This window comes from Antedon mediterranea, chromosome 5, assembly GCF_964355755.1.
Source record: "Antedon mediterranea chromosome 5, ecAntMedi1.1, whole genome shotgun sequence".
Lineage (NCBI taxonomy): Eukaryota > Metazoa > Echinodermata > Crinoidea > Comatulida > Antedonidae > Antedon > Antedon mediterranea.
This window is the reverse complement of record NC_092674.1, coordinates 15,047,992-15,063,715: the sequence shown is the minus strand read 5'-3', so window position 1 is coordinate 15,063,715 and position 15,724 is coordinate 15,047,992. Positions and strand designations below refer to the sequence as shown.

Genomic DNA, 15,724 nt, shown 5'->3' with positions numbered 1-15,724 from the left:
CACCCACAGCTTCGTCTGTCAAACTAACACACGCAAGCGTAGTGTCTGTCAAACTAACACACGCAAGTACACCTCAAATAATGTCATTATTTTCAAAGGTATGCCATTTGATATTATTTTTCCTCATAAAACATTTTGCCATTATGACTTTCTGCCATTCTATCAAGAATAGTTAATAACCAAAGGATTTACAGTGATTAAAGTACAATTAAAACGGCATAATAAATTTTCACCAATTGCATGCTAATTTTTTAAAGACAAAAACACTTTTATGTGATTATTGAGAATTTTTTTTTCCGCATTTATACTTTGAAATGTAGTATATATTAAACATAATTAAATAAATTATTATAAGACATAGTTATGATAATTTTATTATTTGTTCAAGAAAAACAACAAAATTGTGTCCGTCAAAACTAACACACGCAATTGCTACACCAATGAAATTAAAATACATTTTTTGAAGTTCATGTTCAGTGACTTATCTTTTTTTTAGTATTGCCTGAAAGATATGTTTTTACTCAACAATTTCAGGTTATAAAAAAAAAAAAAGGTTAAAGATGAAAAATTGACCTCTGTGTTACAGTTTTATAACACTTTAGCATATTTTGAGTCATTTACAAATAATTTAAAAATCTTTAATATATTAATACCTGTATTAAGTACAATGATGATGCTGTTATGACAGCGCCATAATTATTTTGAATCTAATAAACCTTTAACAATTATACAGTATAAACATTTTTTACAAAACAAAATTTAATTAGCAATTGCTTTTGCAACCATCTGCCTGATTGCACGTCCATTGTTGTCCCCTGCATCCCCTATATCAATATCCTCTTCATTTTCAATTTCTGGTAAACCCAAATTACGAGCCATATTATGAAGGCCATTGTTGCTGCTACCACAGAGCAGGGGCGGATTGCTACAGTCTTAACTGATGGTCTTAACTCCCCGATTAAAGCCGGCATTATTAGATAGACGGTCTTACTAAAGTCACCACTGTTAGACCATTGCTATAAAAGTTTTAGATAGGACCGCGTAAAGTAACAAATTGAGGGCGTACTTTGCGCGTAGAATACCAAATAAGGTAATAACGTCACGCTTGTTCAATTCACAATCATAACAGTATACCTACATTTCTATGCAAGAAAATCTATTCTAGGCCTACATAAGAATGAAATCACCGCTATTATTTTTTTTAATTAACACTTAAAACTCGTTCAATTGGTTGTCTTTGACGATAAATAATACAAAAATGCAACAAAAAGAGAGGTTTCAGACTGTTGGTCTATAATAAAGACTAATACTGAAGTTTGTGTCACATGACATGAAACATAACACCACTCTCTCTAAAAACTAGCTGGGCAATTCCATGCAAACATGGACATGACCAAAAAAATTCAAATTAATTAGTCAGCTCAAAATTTGTGTTTATGTTACTCTTTGAATATGTGGGAACTAGGTTTTTAACTTTTTCAATTCATTTATGACTTTTTGTAGCCAAAAAATTACGTTTATTCAATGTTGAATATATATTTTTTTTTTAGGTGTGAAAAATAGGTAATTACGTTAACTTAACTTAATTTCCCCACCAAAGCAATATTTATAAAGTAACATGTATAGTACACTTAAGATGTATGGAAAATATGATATAACTACAAATCTTGAATATCCCATATAGGAGTGCTGTGTATATTCTGTTATATATTAGGGTATGTAATGCGAGTGACAAAAAAAATTATTTTTTTTTTTATACCATCATGATGATAATTTTTTTTAATGAAATTTTATAATTTAGCTATACTACTTTGAACAATTAAAATTTGACCAAAAAAAATAAAAAATTCCCGTAAATACAAAATTGTTGAGACATTGAAAAGTGAAATGCGAGTGACATGTAATGCGAGTGACGTTCAAAAATGGACAATGTAATGCGAGTGACATTACTAAAACTCTTTTTTTTGTAAAGTAAAATAGTAATTAATCTATCATTAGTTATGAATTAGTCCCAGAATTAGTATATACATTAATTTCATAATACAATGTGTGATTTGGCCCTTATTTGGAGGCAGTACAGTATAATAATTATAGCATTAGGTTTGTTGAGGGCAGCACAATCCCTAGCAACGACCTTTTTGCAGTTAAATCATTTGAAAAATCAATCATTATACAGTAAGAGCTCATTAAATAAAAAACACTAAATCTGGTGAGATTTATCAAATTTGGTACAATCTTTTGTGAAGATAAGAAGGTAAGAATAAGTATACATTTATATTTAATCACAATTTTTAAGTTTTTTTTTCTTATATTGTTAGTGTTAATTATTTCAAATTCTATAATTTGAAAACACCGCATAGGCCTAGGCCTAGGCTATAATAATTTATTTATATATTATTATTTATATATTATTATTTACTAGGCATATTTTACACCACCAGGTCTAAAGCATTTTAGTTTTAAAAACAAAATATATAATTGCTTATTATTTAAAAATAATTTTAAAATATCATTCACATTTGCATCCTGCTTTTAGAAATGGCCGAACGACAGAGAAAGTACCTAGAAAAACTGAAAGCCGAGGGAAAATACACCTCATACAGAAACAAACAAAATGAAATTTCGAAAAGAAGTAAAAGTAAAAGAAAAGAGAAAATTCTAGCTCTGCCACCAGCTTTGAAGAAGCAGAAGATTGATGCTCTTAAAGTTGCTAATAGAAAACGTGTGGCTAAGTTCAGAGCAAAGAAGGCTGCTTTGGCATCAGATGGGCCATCACCTTTTAGAAGTGCTATGGCTTTTGCTAAAGCCACTACCAGGGCAAAAAGAATGCTTGATGCTGGTTTGCCATCCAGTCCTCGCAGAAGAAAGCGTGTGCGACATATACTTTTTAACGACGAGCTACACGATGAGACACCAACCAGTTCTAAAAGACGGAGGTCAAATGAAATACCTGAAGAAACTATTAAAATAATAACAACATTTTATGTGCGGGATGATGTCAGCCGTCAGGCACCAGGAATGAAAGATTACTGTTTAGTTCAAGGAGTCGATGGCAAAAAAAACAAGATGCAAGTCCGTCATTTGACAAGCTCTATAATGGAAACATTTTCCCTCTTTTGTAACGAGTTTCCGGAAATAAAAGTTGGAAAATCCAAGTTTGCAGAAATGCGACCCAAGCATGTTTATCTCACAAATAAACTGCCTCACAATGTATGCCTTTGCAGGTACCACGAAAATTTCATCTTTGCAGTTGATGCACTGCACAAGGTGTGTCGAACATTTCCATCCTATACCCATGATTTTCCTGCTTCTTTGTTGTGTGAGACAGTAACCGAAAAATGCTGGTTAAATGAGTGCTCATCTTGCAAAGATGCTGAAGGATTCAAGCAGAAATATCAGTTAATTCTTGATGAAGATGCTTGTGAGAATGAAAGTTCATGGTATGTTTGGAGAATGTCTAATACTGATAAAAGAATACTAAAAGTCATTGAGCAAGGTACAGTTAAAGAGCTGACAGAGTATTTTTGCAGTCTTATTCCACAATTTATTGAGCATTGCTATGTCAAGCGCCAGCAAGCAGCTACAAACAAAGATGATAGAATGAAAGCTTCCCCACTTGAGGCTGTAATCCAAATAGATTTTTCTGAGAACTATACGTGTGTCTCCCAAGACGAAATCCAGAGTGCTCACTGGAACCAGAGACAGGTGAGCCTATTCACAATAGCCCAATGGTTTGGGGAGGAAGTCCATTCACGTGTTTTAGTGTCTGATAATCTGGTCCATTCTAAAGAAACCGTAGTTTCGTACATTGATGAAGTGCTAGAGCAACTACCAGAAACAGTAACATTTGTTTCACTTTGGTCTGATGGACCAGCATCACAGTTCAAGAACCGGTTTATTGTTGCTGCAATTCAACCACTGCAAGCGAAACACAAGGTAACCCTACGGTGGAATTATTTTGCAACATCACACGGAAAAGGCCCTGTAGATGGAATAGGTGGATCAGTGAAACGATTTGTCTGGGGTCAGGTCCGAACAAGAAGACAATTGTATCGGATGCCAAATCATTTGTTTCTGCTGCTGTTGGTATGAAAAATGTTTCTGTGAAACATTTTTCGCAACAAGAAATTGATAAGAGAAATACTTCTCTTAATACATGTAGCATTTTTGATCATGCCTGTGCCATTCATGGAATTGCCAAAATGCATTGTTTTGATGTAACTTCAAGTAATGTGTCTGCTTTTGTCATAAGTAGGCATGTTAAGGAGTATAATTTAACAGTGCATGTTGGTGAGTGGTACCAAGTTGATTACGACGGAAAGCTGTACCCTGGGGAAGTTATTGCTATTGGGGAACAAAATGATTTTCAAGTGTCCGTTATGGAACAAGTCGGGAAATACTGGAGATGGCCCACTCCAAGAGATACAATATATTATGTACAAGAAAATCTTAAAAAGAAGGTTCAAGCACCAGTTGTTGTCAACAACCGTGGTCACTTTGAGTTCCATAATTTGTAAAATGGCTGTTTGAATTTTCTAATTCATTTTTAGTGACCGTATAAGTGTTACTGTGTTTATAAAAAAACAAGATGTTCTGTTAGTGTTAAAAATAGATGATGTCCTTTAGAACTTCATCCAAATGAGTTGAAATAAAAGTTTTTACTTGAATATTGATATAACATCCTTTGAGTGGTTTAATGTTGCAATATTAATTATTGTCTACTTTTCTTCGTTCTAAAATCTGCTTTGTTTAGTAAATACTAAGTTCATTTCTTACGGTAATGCGAGTGACAGTAATGCAGTGGGAAAGCCACTTCGCGATAATTCTGTTAATCGAACGTTTTTCATCTATTTGTTCGATTGAGTTTTGTAGCGCCCTCATACGTTATAAAACTTGACGAAGCTTCACGCGAAAAAAACTCGAAAAAAACAGAAGTTATAATTAGAATAATATCATGAATATTCAAATATTATAATTTTCCTAATTTGGTAAACATGTCTCCTAATAAGTATATTTTGTTAGCCAATCGATTTCCTTGGAGAAAAATCAGACGATAAAGTAAAAATTTTCTCCGTCAGTCACTGGTTCGGAAAAGTTGCAGGATCATGTAAGTTTTACCATTTGATTTGTTTACATTTTTCTGAATAGACGGATTTGCGTCCCAACTAATGAAAATGTGTTTTAATAGCTTAATAATATGCTTTAATTAAGTATATATCGATTATGACCTATGAGAAGGTGGTTCATCGTTGTTAAATACTGTTTAATTTATTCCGATTGTAAGTCATGAGATAGGCCTGGCCTAGGCCTAGCCTACTAGGCTAGCGCCTAAAGGCCCTGTCTATCTAGTGTAGTAGCCTACTACTAGGGCCTAGGCTAGGTAGTAGAGGGGGACATCCAGCTAGGCCTAGCCTAGACTAGTAGTAGCTAGACAGGGCCTAGGCCTAGACTAGGTAAATAAAAGGCTAGGGCCTAGCCTAGCTAGGCCTAGCTTTTATTTAGGCTAGGCTTAGGACAGAAAGTCTAATTTGCGATGATCTCACTTACACGGCTGGCTATAAATGATGATCAGACTCCTAGCCTAGGCCTATAATTATATGCTATGTATGTAGGCCCTATACTACTATAGCCTTGTAGGGCATAGGCCTAGTTAGGTACAATAATTAAAGGGATAATGGCCTAGCCTGACTAGCTACTCAGACTGTAAGCCTAGGCCTGGCTATAATAAGGCCCTACTAACTAAAAGTGGCCTAAACTAGATTCCTAGCTGGCCTGCCCGCAATTTTTTTTTTCGTACATAAGTTGGGGACCCCCTCATGAAACGTCACACAATAAACATGAATAATTCATCAGTTAAATTTTCTTGTTCCGTGTGCACCCAAGCGTATAGCAACAAGAAGTGTTTACACAAGTGCGGTACGATTCTAGGCCTATCTCTCCGCTGTTGAAGAATAGCGGCGTTTTGTGTGGATTGTCGAAATAATCGGCCTTTAGTTTATGGTGTTTTTAATATAATTTATTACTAAAGAATTACGTGTTAAAATTATAGTTTCTATTAATACTATTAGGCCTAATTATTAGTCTCTAAACCCATGTCTATTCTAGTAGTTGCTGTGTGGATGTGTGTGACGTGTGTGTGTGTTAGGTATGACCAAAGATTAGTTACACTATCTTTGGTAATAGTTACACTATCTTTGGTATGACACAATCCGAGTAATAAGTCAGCAAAATTAAACAATAAACATTACACAAAAATACATTTTTTATTCTCGTGGGTCAAATCTTCCCATCTCATGTGTTCATATACGCGCATTTTTAAAGTTCCTTTGAGTACATTGCATATTGTTTGATAATTGATAGAAGAATTAAAAAAATACAGTACACAAATTAAACACATTCTTTATTCTTGTGGGTCTAAGCTTTCTTTGGGCTATGTCCAAGAACGCTTGTGGGTGCACACGGAACAACAACTGCGATACGATTCTTTCTACAATAATAGGCCTAGGATTCTAGGTCAATTCACGTGATTGCCTTCGCGCACTCTTCTTCACACACACGTCCACTATGCAAAATGTGTCGAGGCTAATCGACAGCTAGGCAAAACATTAAACTAAGTAGTAATTGGACATAGCCCAAAGACACAAGTCACACACACCCACACAGCTACTACTAGAATATACAGGGGTTTAGAGACTAGTAATTAGGCCTAATAGTATCAATAGAAACTATAATTTTAACACGTAATTCTTTAGTAATAAACTATATTAAAAACACCATAAACTAAAGGCTGATTATTTTGACAATCCACACAAAACTCCGCTATTCTATTATGAAATCGCACGCGGCAACCACAGCGGAGATAGGCCTAGAATCGTACCGCACTTGTGTAATCACTTCTTGTTGCTATACGCTTGGGTGCACACGGAACAAGAAAATTTAACTGATGAATTATTCATGTTTATTTTGTGACGTTTCATGATGGGGTCCCCAACTTATGTACGAAAAAAAAAATCGCGGCCTGCCCTCTCTCTACCTGCTACATATAGGCATGCCGCATAGGCCTAGTAAAGTTTACTGGCCTTTTAGCCTGGCTAGCCTAATAGTAAAAACTAGGCAGGCCGTCTAGGTTAAATATTTCCCATGCAACCGGGACATCTCTCCTAATCTAATTGTATATAAATATTCTATTCCAGTGAGTGGCAAGAAGATCTGTATCCAAAATTACAGACGTAAAATGCTCAATTAAAAAGGTAAGTAATGCCTAAAATAAGTAATTGCATTGCAACACACCCTTTGCAGAAAGGTGGGCCATGTAAAATTTGTGGTTGTCACAATAACAAATTTTGGCACATTGCAAATGCTTTGCCACACCATCATGCAGTGGTACAAAATTTGCAGAAACAGTTTGATGTTACTCCAACTGACTGCATATGTTGGAACTGCCATAGAAAATGGAGTGCTACAGACCATGCTGGTACTACAAAGAAGGCGAAGCTTGATGAAGGCTGCCTAGTTCCGGAATGCACCAGCATTCAAATCCATAGAACAAGTAGAGGGGATGAAACGAAAGTAAGGCATTGTTTCAAGATTTCCATGGATAAAATAAAGCAAATCCCACAGTTTGATGGCAATTTTCCACTCTGCCACATACACTACAATGATTACAACCGCTATTTATCACCACCTACCAAGTGTGCTGTATGCCATTCTCATTTGCCATTTCATAGAAGAAGCAGTAGAATGTGTCATAAAGTCGGCAAGCTAACACAGTTCATGAACGCTCGTTCATTGTATGTTGATGATGCACTCAATTGTTCTAGTATTGTTTGTTTATGTTCGTCGTGTCACTCGTCTTTTCACAGATTTTGTAATGCTGATTCTTTTGTTAGAGAACAGCGATGCTCTAAAACATATTTCCAAGAAATACTAAGGTCATTAGAGCAGAATGTGTTAGCTGTCAGCTGTGTTGATTTTTGTATTGTCCAAACTTTAGGTTATATGGGTGAGATTTTACTTGCTGATGAAGCAATTTTATTGGATAACCTATATCATTTTTATCTCCGCACATATAAAGCCTTTGACATATCAAAGTGTGAACATCATAACTGGCATTCATTTACAGAGAAACAAATCAAGGCTATGCTAATGACACGTATTCGTGCTTCATTAGGCGAGTGCGTCATTTCTTACTGTAGTCCAGGCAACGAACGTTTAGGAACAGTTCTTAGACGGTATGGCACTGATGTTCAGAAGTGTTTGTTGAAATCACTTTTCGAGTACAACATGCATTGAAACACAAATTAGAAGAGAGTGACAGAAAGATAAAAGAGTTGGAAGCACAGTCTAAATCCCATCCATTATCTATTGTAGCTGATGATATACAATCAAGAATTTCAAATCAAGCAAAGATTTTGTCTTTAGGTAATAAGTGCAATCACATTGACAATGTAAATTTTCTATCATTAATTAATTCTTTTGATCCAATCTTGTGGAACTTTCTTCTCAGGATTACCCTCAATAAGCAAGAGATGAAGAATCTGTATACAGATATGTCATTTAAATGGGATACTCATTACCTAAACACACATGAGTCATCAACTTTTAGCCACCGCAAGAAACTAAAGAGACTTAATATATTTTGTTGTCTTTTATTTTTGCAGAATGATCAAGCATATTTACCATTTCATATGCTCATCACTGATGCTATTGATAAATTCACAAACTCATCAGCAAAGTGCTTAGGTCTCTTGGCACAGTTTGGTATTTGTGTATCTAAAGATACATTTCTCAGATATCAAACACATGTTGCAGAATTGGAAATGACTAGTAAACCATTTGTATCTAATGCCTTTACAATTATTTCAATAGATAACATCGATAAAAACTCGCAATACGCTGCTGTTAGATCATCACAAATGTCACGTGGATTTCATGGTACATCAGTTCAGGCTGTTCAGCCATTGCCAAATTCTGCTAAATTAACGTGTTCAATTCCATTACAGGCTCAGGTACAAGAGATGGAACTTGACGAAAGGAGACAAAGAAAAATACAGCTGTCCACTGTCACAACATACCACAGTGGTGTGGAGCATTTGTTTCATCCACATACGTCACAAACACATAGTAATTTTCAGCTTAAACTTGAAGACTTCTAGCTAACTAAACTTGAATCGGATTCTCTAAGTTTGCAGGACCAATTTCTCTTTCAGTATGTATTAACGAAAACCTCTGCTCATTTATTAACTCCAGACATCTCTTTAGCAGGTATTAAAGCTGCTCATCATGGAAGCACTTCCTTGCAAACAGAGCAGTCTGATATCCAGTTTGTTGCTGTTATGGCTGAACCTGCAGACAGCAAGGAAACGATACAGAATACCTTGTCAATGCTATATAGTAAGTATGACATAGGTAATACTATGGAGCAGTTGGTTGTTGCAGGTGATGCTAAGACATATGATATCCTCATGAATTTAAAGAGGGAATATGGGACAGATCTCAATTGGATGCTACCATACATAGGTGATTGGCATCTGTTGAAGAACTGTCAGGCACCAATTATGAAAGTGTATCTCGATGCTGGCCTTAAAGATTTGTTATTGGCTGGTGGCTATCGTGGAGCCAAACTTGCATCTGTAGCAAATGCTACTAGTTTTGACACAACACATCATTTCCTTTTACAGGTATGGGAAGCATTCTATCGTTTTCAGGTTGAAGCTTTTCTCAGTGATTGCACCCCAAGTTTTCGTGAAAAGATAACCACTAATCTTGACAATTGCATTTCTCATTCTTTGCAGGAAGGACAAGATTTCTTATGTCATACAGATACAAGTTCAATTACATCTATTTTTCCAACATGCAAGGACAAATTTAATGAATTTTGTCAAAGGTTGTGCAAGAGTAATGCAACATTTAGATTTTGGCATAACTTTGTACATCGCGATATGTTTCACTACATTGGCCTTTTTCTTGCAATTCGTAGCAGAAATTTTTCACTCAGAAATGCATGTGTTTTACAAGTTGCCCCACTCTTTTATGCACTAGATAGGCATCGGTACTTAAATATTCTACCATTTCACATTGCAGATCTCAAGTCTTACCCTTCACACATTCGTGACTTTTTTTCTATGGGTGCCTTCAGTGTAAGCATAACTGGAGATAACTGGTCTTGCATCGCTTTTGACGAAGCACATGAAATGGTTATCAATAAGAACGTAAAGATGGCATTAACTACAACAGGGCAGGAAGGACTCACAAAACTTGTGCATTATCTTCCACATCGTACACGATCTGTGTGTAATCTTTCGTCACAACTCAGCAGAAACTTTAAATCTTCATCACTAACATATTTGTCTCCTTCTTTAATTAGGTATGAAGAAGGAAATGTACGATCATTCTTGATGGAGTTAAAGAAAACAACAGTGCTGCAAACTGGCTCCTCCAGTTTGCTTTATCATTTGTTTACAGATGAAGCAGCAGCACAGAAGGTGTCAAGTGACCTTCTAAATTTCTATGAGTATGGGCAAGAAGATTTACACTCGTACATTAAATGTGTTGTTCTATCTCTTCCAGGTGCTAAAAGACCAGTAAGAAAGAATAGGAAAGTGAGTACTTTCACACCCCCCAAAACGACTGTTGCTAAACAGAGGAAAGAGATTCAAGACCAAAAACTCCAATTAGAATGTTTGAGACACCAAGTTGCTTGGTCAAAATCCCACGGCCAAGTAATCACAGACTTCCACCAAGTTCTCTCTCTTCCCAGAGCACTTTGTACTGCTGATGGTATGCCTTACAAAGCAAATAAGGCTGTTTGTTCTTCTTTTTTCAAATCTAGATACCCTGGTGCATTCAGTGACTCTTACAAACCATCACTAGAATCAACAGCTTACATAGCCGAGGGGATGTTCTTAATTAACACAACGCCTTTGCCATCTCATGAGACTTTTAAAGACTATATGAACTTCCTTTTCAGGCAATGGGTCTTGAGACCTTTTTATGATTACAGAGCTAAGGAAGTTCATGTTGTATTTGATCATCCATGTAGACATGGTCCTAGCCCAAAGGAAGTTGAACGAGTAAGAAGGGACAAAAATGTCAACAACAATGAAATTAACTTTCACTCCATAGATGCAGATGATAAATTACCATCTCAATGGCGGGCTTTCCTGGCAGTGCGTAGCCAAAAACGTCTGTTAGTTAATCTTATTTCTAGCTACTTTATTTCTGTTGCTTCACAGAATTTAAGGAATGGACAGATTTTCTTAACAGCTGGTGGGTTTGATGGTGACAATACAGACAAGTGTTTTTGTTCTAGCAATACAGAAACAAAAGTTGCATCAGAATATAATTCTAATCATGAGGAAGGCGATTCACGTGTTTGGTTGCATTTTGCTAAGACATCATGTAGTTGTGTGATCATTTATAGTCCTGATAGGGATAAGCTCCATGTAGGTCTTCCCATTGTACAGGCAGTACCAGATAAGAAGACCATCATTCAACTAAAGGCATCAAGAAGTGATAATGTATATGTGTGTATTAATTCATTGCTATTATCCTTCTCTACAGATCTGTCATTGCAACCGCTAGGTGACATGTTGTGCACGGTACCTAAGCTCCTTCAAACTTTATTTATATCTAGTGGTTGTGACTATGTGTCCTTTTTCAAAGGCTACTCCAAGAAGAGGTTTATGGAAGTTTTTTATAGGAACTGCAAGTTTGTATCGGGAGGTATCCATACAGGATATCTGAATCAAATTGGCCCAGATGTTCAACACCTTGGACTTCTAGCATTCTACAGGCTTGTTGGTTGTGTTTATTTCCAACAGAATTTGGCTGCATTTAGTGTGGACACAGCTGAAGAGCTTTTTCAGAATATAAACACCTCAGACCTAAATGATCTGGATAAACATGTGAAGTTCCTGCAAGTAATTAGAGAAAGCACATTCCACCGTATCAAAAGTGAGGACCAGTGGATACCTACAGTTGATGCACTTAAGTTTCATTGGCTACGGTCATGTTGGGTAGGTTTGGTTTGGTCTCAGGCGAGTGTAAATTCTGTAGATGTTCCCGATTTGACTAAATATGGCTGGAGTCAAACAGATCAAGGAGTATCAATCACATGGGATTCTGAAGAGAACATGAAGAAAGTAAGGGAATCAGTGCGGTACCCAAAGAATGGCTGCAAGTGCAAGACAGGCTGCATAACTGGCAGGTGTGCTTGTATTAAACGGAAACAGCAATGTGGTCCAGGTTGTACTTGTGTAAATTGCAAAAACCTGAATGAAGATCCAATCACAAGTAGTGAGGAATCTGATACAAACTCAGAGTGCAGTGATGAGCTAAATGATTTTGATAACAGTGAGAAGCATGACATGAATCTTCAGCTTTTTTCATAAAAAAACGTTTGTTGAATGTGTTTATTCACCATTCTCTAATATTCTTTTTTTTAAATTTTATCTTTATAGATGTGGCTATGTACAATGAGAATGAATCAACAATATCCAAGTGGTTATCCAGGGTAGATACAGGGTGGTCATGTTGAAGTAATGTTCAGCATTTTTTTTAAATACTTTAATTCTGGTTCTTGGTCAGTTTTATGAGAATTGTGTAATTGTCACAATAAATCAGCCCAGGCTCCCCTTTAAAGTATTTGACTTTATTAGATTGAAATACATAACCTAATAAAATTTAAATATTGTAATACTGTATACATTATTAATGTATACCTACTTTAGAATTGTTTACAATAATAACATTGAAGTGTCGTTTCATCCTTATGGAGATGATGGTAACCTCAAAAAACAAAATTTACACAAAACTACTGTAATATTAAAGCTAAAATTAAGAGGATAAAAAAGACTGAATTTATAGTACTAAAATAACAAGTATAATTCTGTATTTTTCTATAAATGCCTACTGTATTTGGTCCTTTTTTGATTAAAGATATACATTATGATCATTTTTTTCTGAACCAATTATAATGACAGGCCTGGACAAAGGACTGATTTGAGTGTGACATAGCAATTGATTGCTTGTTGCTAATTTGCTATCGAAATATAGATTTGTATACCAATTTATATGCCAGTCACTAGTCAGTGAGGATTATAACATGAATCTTTAACTGTTGAGATGAGAGTTTGTTAAACCATGGAGAAATTATTTCCATAGAGATGTATTCAATTCAATACATATGTATAGACTGTCTCATTTGTTCTCTTTTAAATTAATAATAATATTTATTTAATTTTATCTTCATAGATTTGGATATCTACATTGAGCAAGATACTACAAAACAGTGGTTATCCTTCCAGGTCATATTGTATTATAACAATAACATGCACAATTGTATTCTTGTTATAATACAAATCATGAATGCTTTGTATTTGATGAAAAATTAACTGCTCTATTCAAAATTTAATCTGCCTTGTAAAAAATAGAGCAGTCAATTTTTAAACTAATGAAATATTCCCACCATCCAACACAGAAACATTTATTAATTGTATAATATTCAACCCTTTTTTTGTTTTATACTATATCTTCCTCAAGCATAAAAAGGCTACATTGATTCTTTCAAGGTTTTTACAATATCTCTGAGTGGGTGGTTTAATTTGATAGAAAATTGTAAAAAATGTGACGCAATATCAAACTACAACACAGTATTATTTTGTTTGTAAGACTAATAGTGATCATATCAAAATTATTCTACAGTAACTACATTCTTGATTTCTATAAATGTATGATTTTAGTGTTTCAATGTAGAACAGTGCGTCAAATTTACAGTATAATTACCCAAAACAAACTTGCTAAATAATTATATAAAAAATGTTAAAGAGTACACAAAATGTAGTTACTACACAAGAACAATTTTTACATGATCCTTATTCAATTATGTATGTAGGAACTGGGTATTGCATGTAAATATACTATTGTTACTGTTACTATGTTTTTGCTAGTGGTTTGTTTGATTTATATCAAGTTTTTAAAAAAATGTAACGTTACTAAAGATTAACAATCGAGAAAGTAAACAATAGTAACCATAAGACGTAAGGCAAACTACAACAAAGGAGTAAGAAAAACATTTGTAAAAACCTAAATTGATGCAATGTATTTTTATTATTTTTAATTAAATTGTATAATACTGGAATACATTATAATGTATATTGTTACAATTGTAAATCCCATGACAACGGGAGGTTTAATTTTTAGATAAATAAAAGTTTAATTTTTTTTTTTTACTTTTAATGTAAACTTAAGAAATAACATTAATGAAAATAATAAACTAATAACTATTAGACTTAACATTAAAACATTTTTGTAAGAATTGTTGTGTAAAACTAATAATTATGTATTATAACACACCTGAATGTATTCTTAATTACGCATCACTACACTTAGACCTAACAGAAAACTGATCCAAGTGATTAACATTTTTTCCACATGATGCTAAAAATCAGCTGGTTCTACTCCAGGTAAATGAAAATAAAGATAAATTGAATAAAAGTAGGTTTGTACTGTTATAAAACAAATAATGAATGTTTTTCATTCATTGAATGGTGAGAATATTTCATTCGTTGAAAAATTGCCTGCTCATTTTAACTCGGCCCCGCCTTATTAAAAATAGAGCAGTCAATTTTTCAATTCATGAAATATTCTCACAATCCAACTCATAAAACATTTATTATATTACTGTATTTGTTTAAAGATACAACTGTTGAGTTGAGAAATGCTATGTAAATTAAATAAAATAATTAAATTAAATATTATAAAATAACTGGAAAAAACTCTTTTGAATAAGAAAAAGAGGATTTTTTTTTTATGAATGTTTGTAATGTTAAATATTTTTTTATTGACCAATGTGATTTTTGTTTTTATGAGACTCATATTTATAATTGAGATAGGTCTCTTAAAATACTATTTAAATGTATGTTGTGTATCACAAGTTTAAACAAAAATAAGAAATACTGTATGCACTTTTAAAATATTGGATGGAATTAACAAATAACATTAAAAAAAGTATTAAATTTATAGTAATAGTTGAATAATTAATGTTGTATGTTGATGCAAGAAAAAGTTGTGTTATAAAGTTAAAACATTAAAAATGTATTGTTTTTATTCTGTGTACAAATATGTGCTACACTATTTTAAGATTATATTTATAAATTACATTTTAAACAGCCGGCTTCTCTTTTTCCCATTCAAAAATTGTGCTATGAATGAACATAAATTATAAATTTTTTTAATTTGTGGTCATTCATTCTCACATTTACAAGGTCTACATTGCTGCAATATGGTTATAGTATGGTTAGCATTTTCTAAATGAAAGATCTTCAAGATTTGCTATGGTACGAAATGTCAAGAATGATGAAACCCAAGTTATAAATTTGCATGAAGCCAAGTTATAAATTTGCATCAGTAAAATTTTAAAAGCAACAATTCATTATGACATAGATACTCTGTGTACTATTCATCTTCACCATTTTAATGAGTTGTATGATATGAAGGCTGCTTAGGAAAAGAAAAAAATGTATGCATGGTCACGGATTCAAAAAGCTGAACTATGTGGCATCACTTGAATTGAATAATGCAATCATAAAAATATTGTGCTTTAATTACACAGTATCATGATCTTGGAATATACAGTTATAAATGAAATGCTTATATCATGATCTTGGAATATACAGTTATGAATGAAATGCTTATTTGTTGACTCTGATTATATGAATTGATA

At 33.9% G+C, this 15,724-nt stretch overlaps 1 protein-coding gene and 2 long non-coding RNA genes across 3 annotated transcripts in view; 2 read left to right on the top strand and 1 right to left on the bottom strand.

The window, feature by feature from the left end:
• LOC140049363 (uncharacterized) overlaps window positions 1-15,724 on the bottom strand; it is a 423,758-nt gene that overhangs the window by 67,248 nt on the left and 340,786 nt on the right. The gene's annotated exons all lie outside the window — the stretch shown is intronic.
• LOC140049362 (uncharacterized) overlaps window positions 1-15,724 on the top strand; it is a 250,627-nt gene that overhangs the window by 73,411 nt on the left and 161,492 nt on the right. The window lies entirely within an intron of this gene.
• LOC140048897 (uncharacterized) lies at window positions 7,692-12,487 on the top strand. The gene is made up of 2 exons (XM_072093700.1): window positions 7,692-9,062; window positions 9,156-12,487. The coding sequence occupies exons 1-2, from the start codon at window positions 8,529-8,531 to the stop codon at window positions 12,390-12,392; spliced, it is 3,771 nt and encodes a 1,256-aa protein (XP_071949801.1). The 5' UTR covers window positions 7,692-8,528; the 3' UTR covers window positions 12,393-12,487.

Excerpts from the sequence above, each read along its gene's own strand:
- LOC140048897 (XM_072093700.1), top strand. The coding sequence starts at position 8,529 with ATGAAGAATCTGTATACAGATATGTCATTTAAATGGGATACTCATTAC. Across the intron at positions 9,063-9,155 it reads GAAAAATACAGCTGTCCACT|CTAACTAAACTTGAATCGGA; the intron begins GTCACAACATAC and ends GAAGACTTCTAG.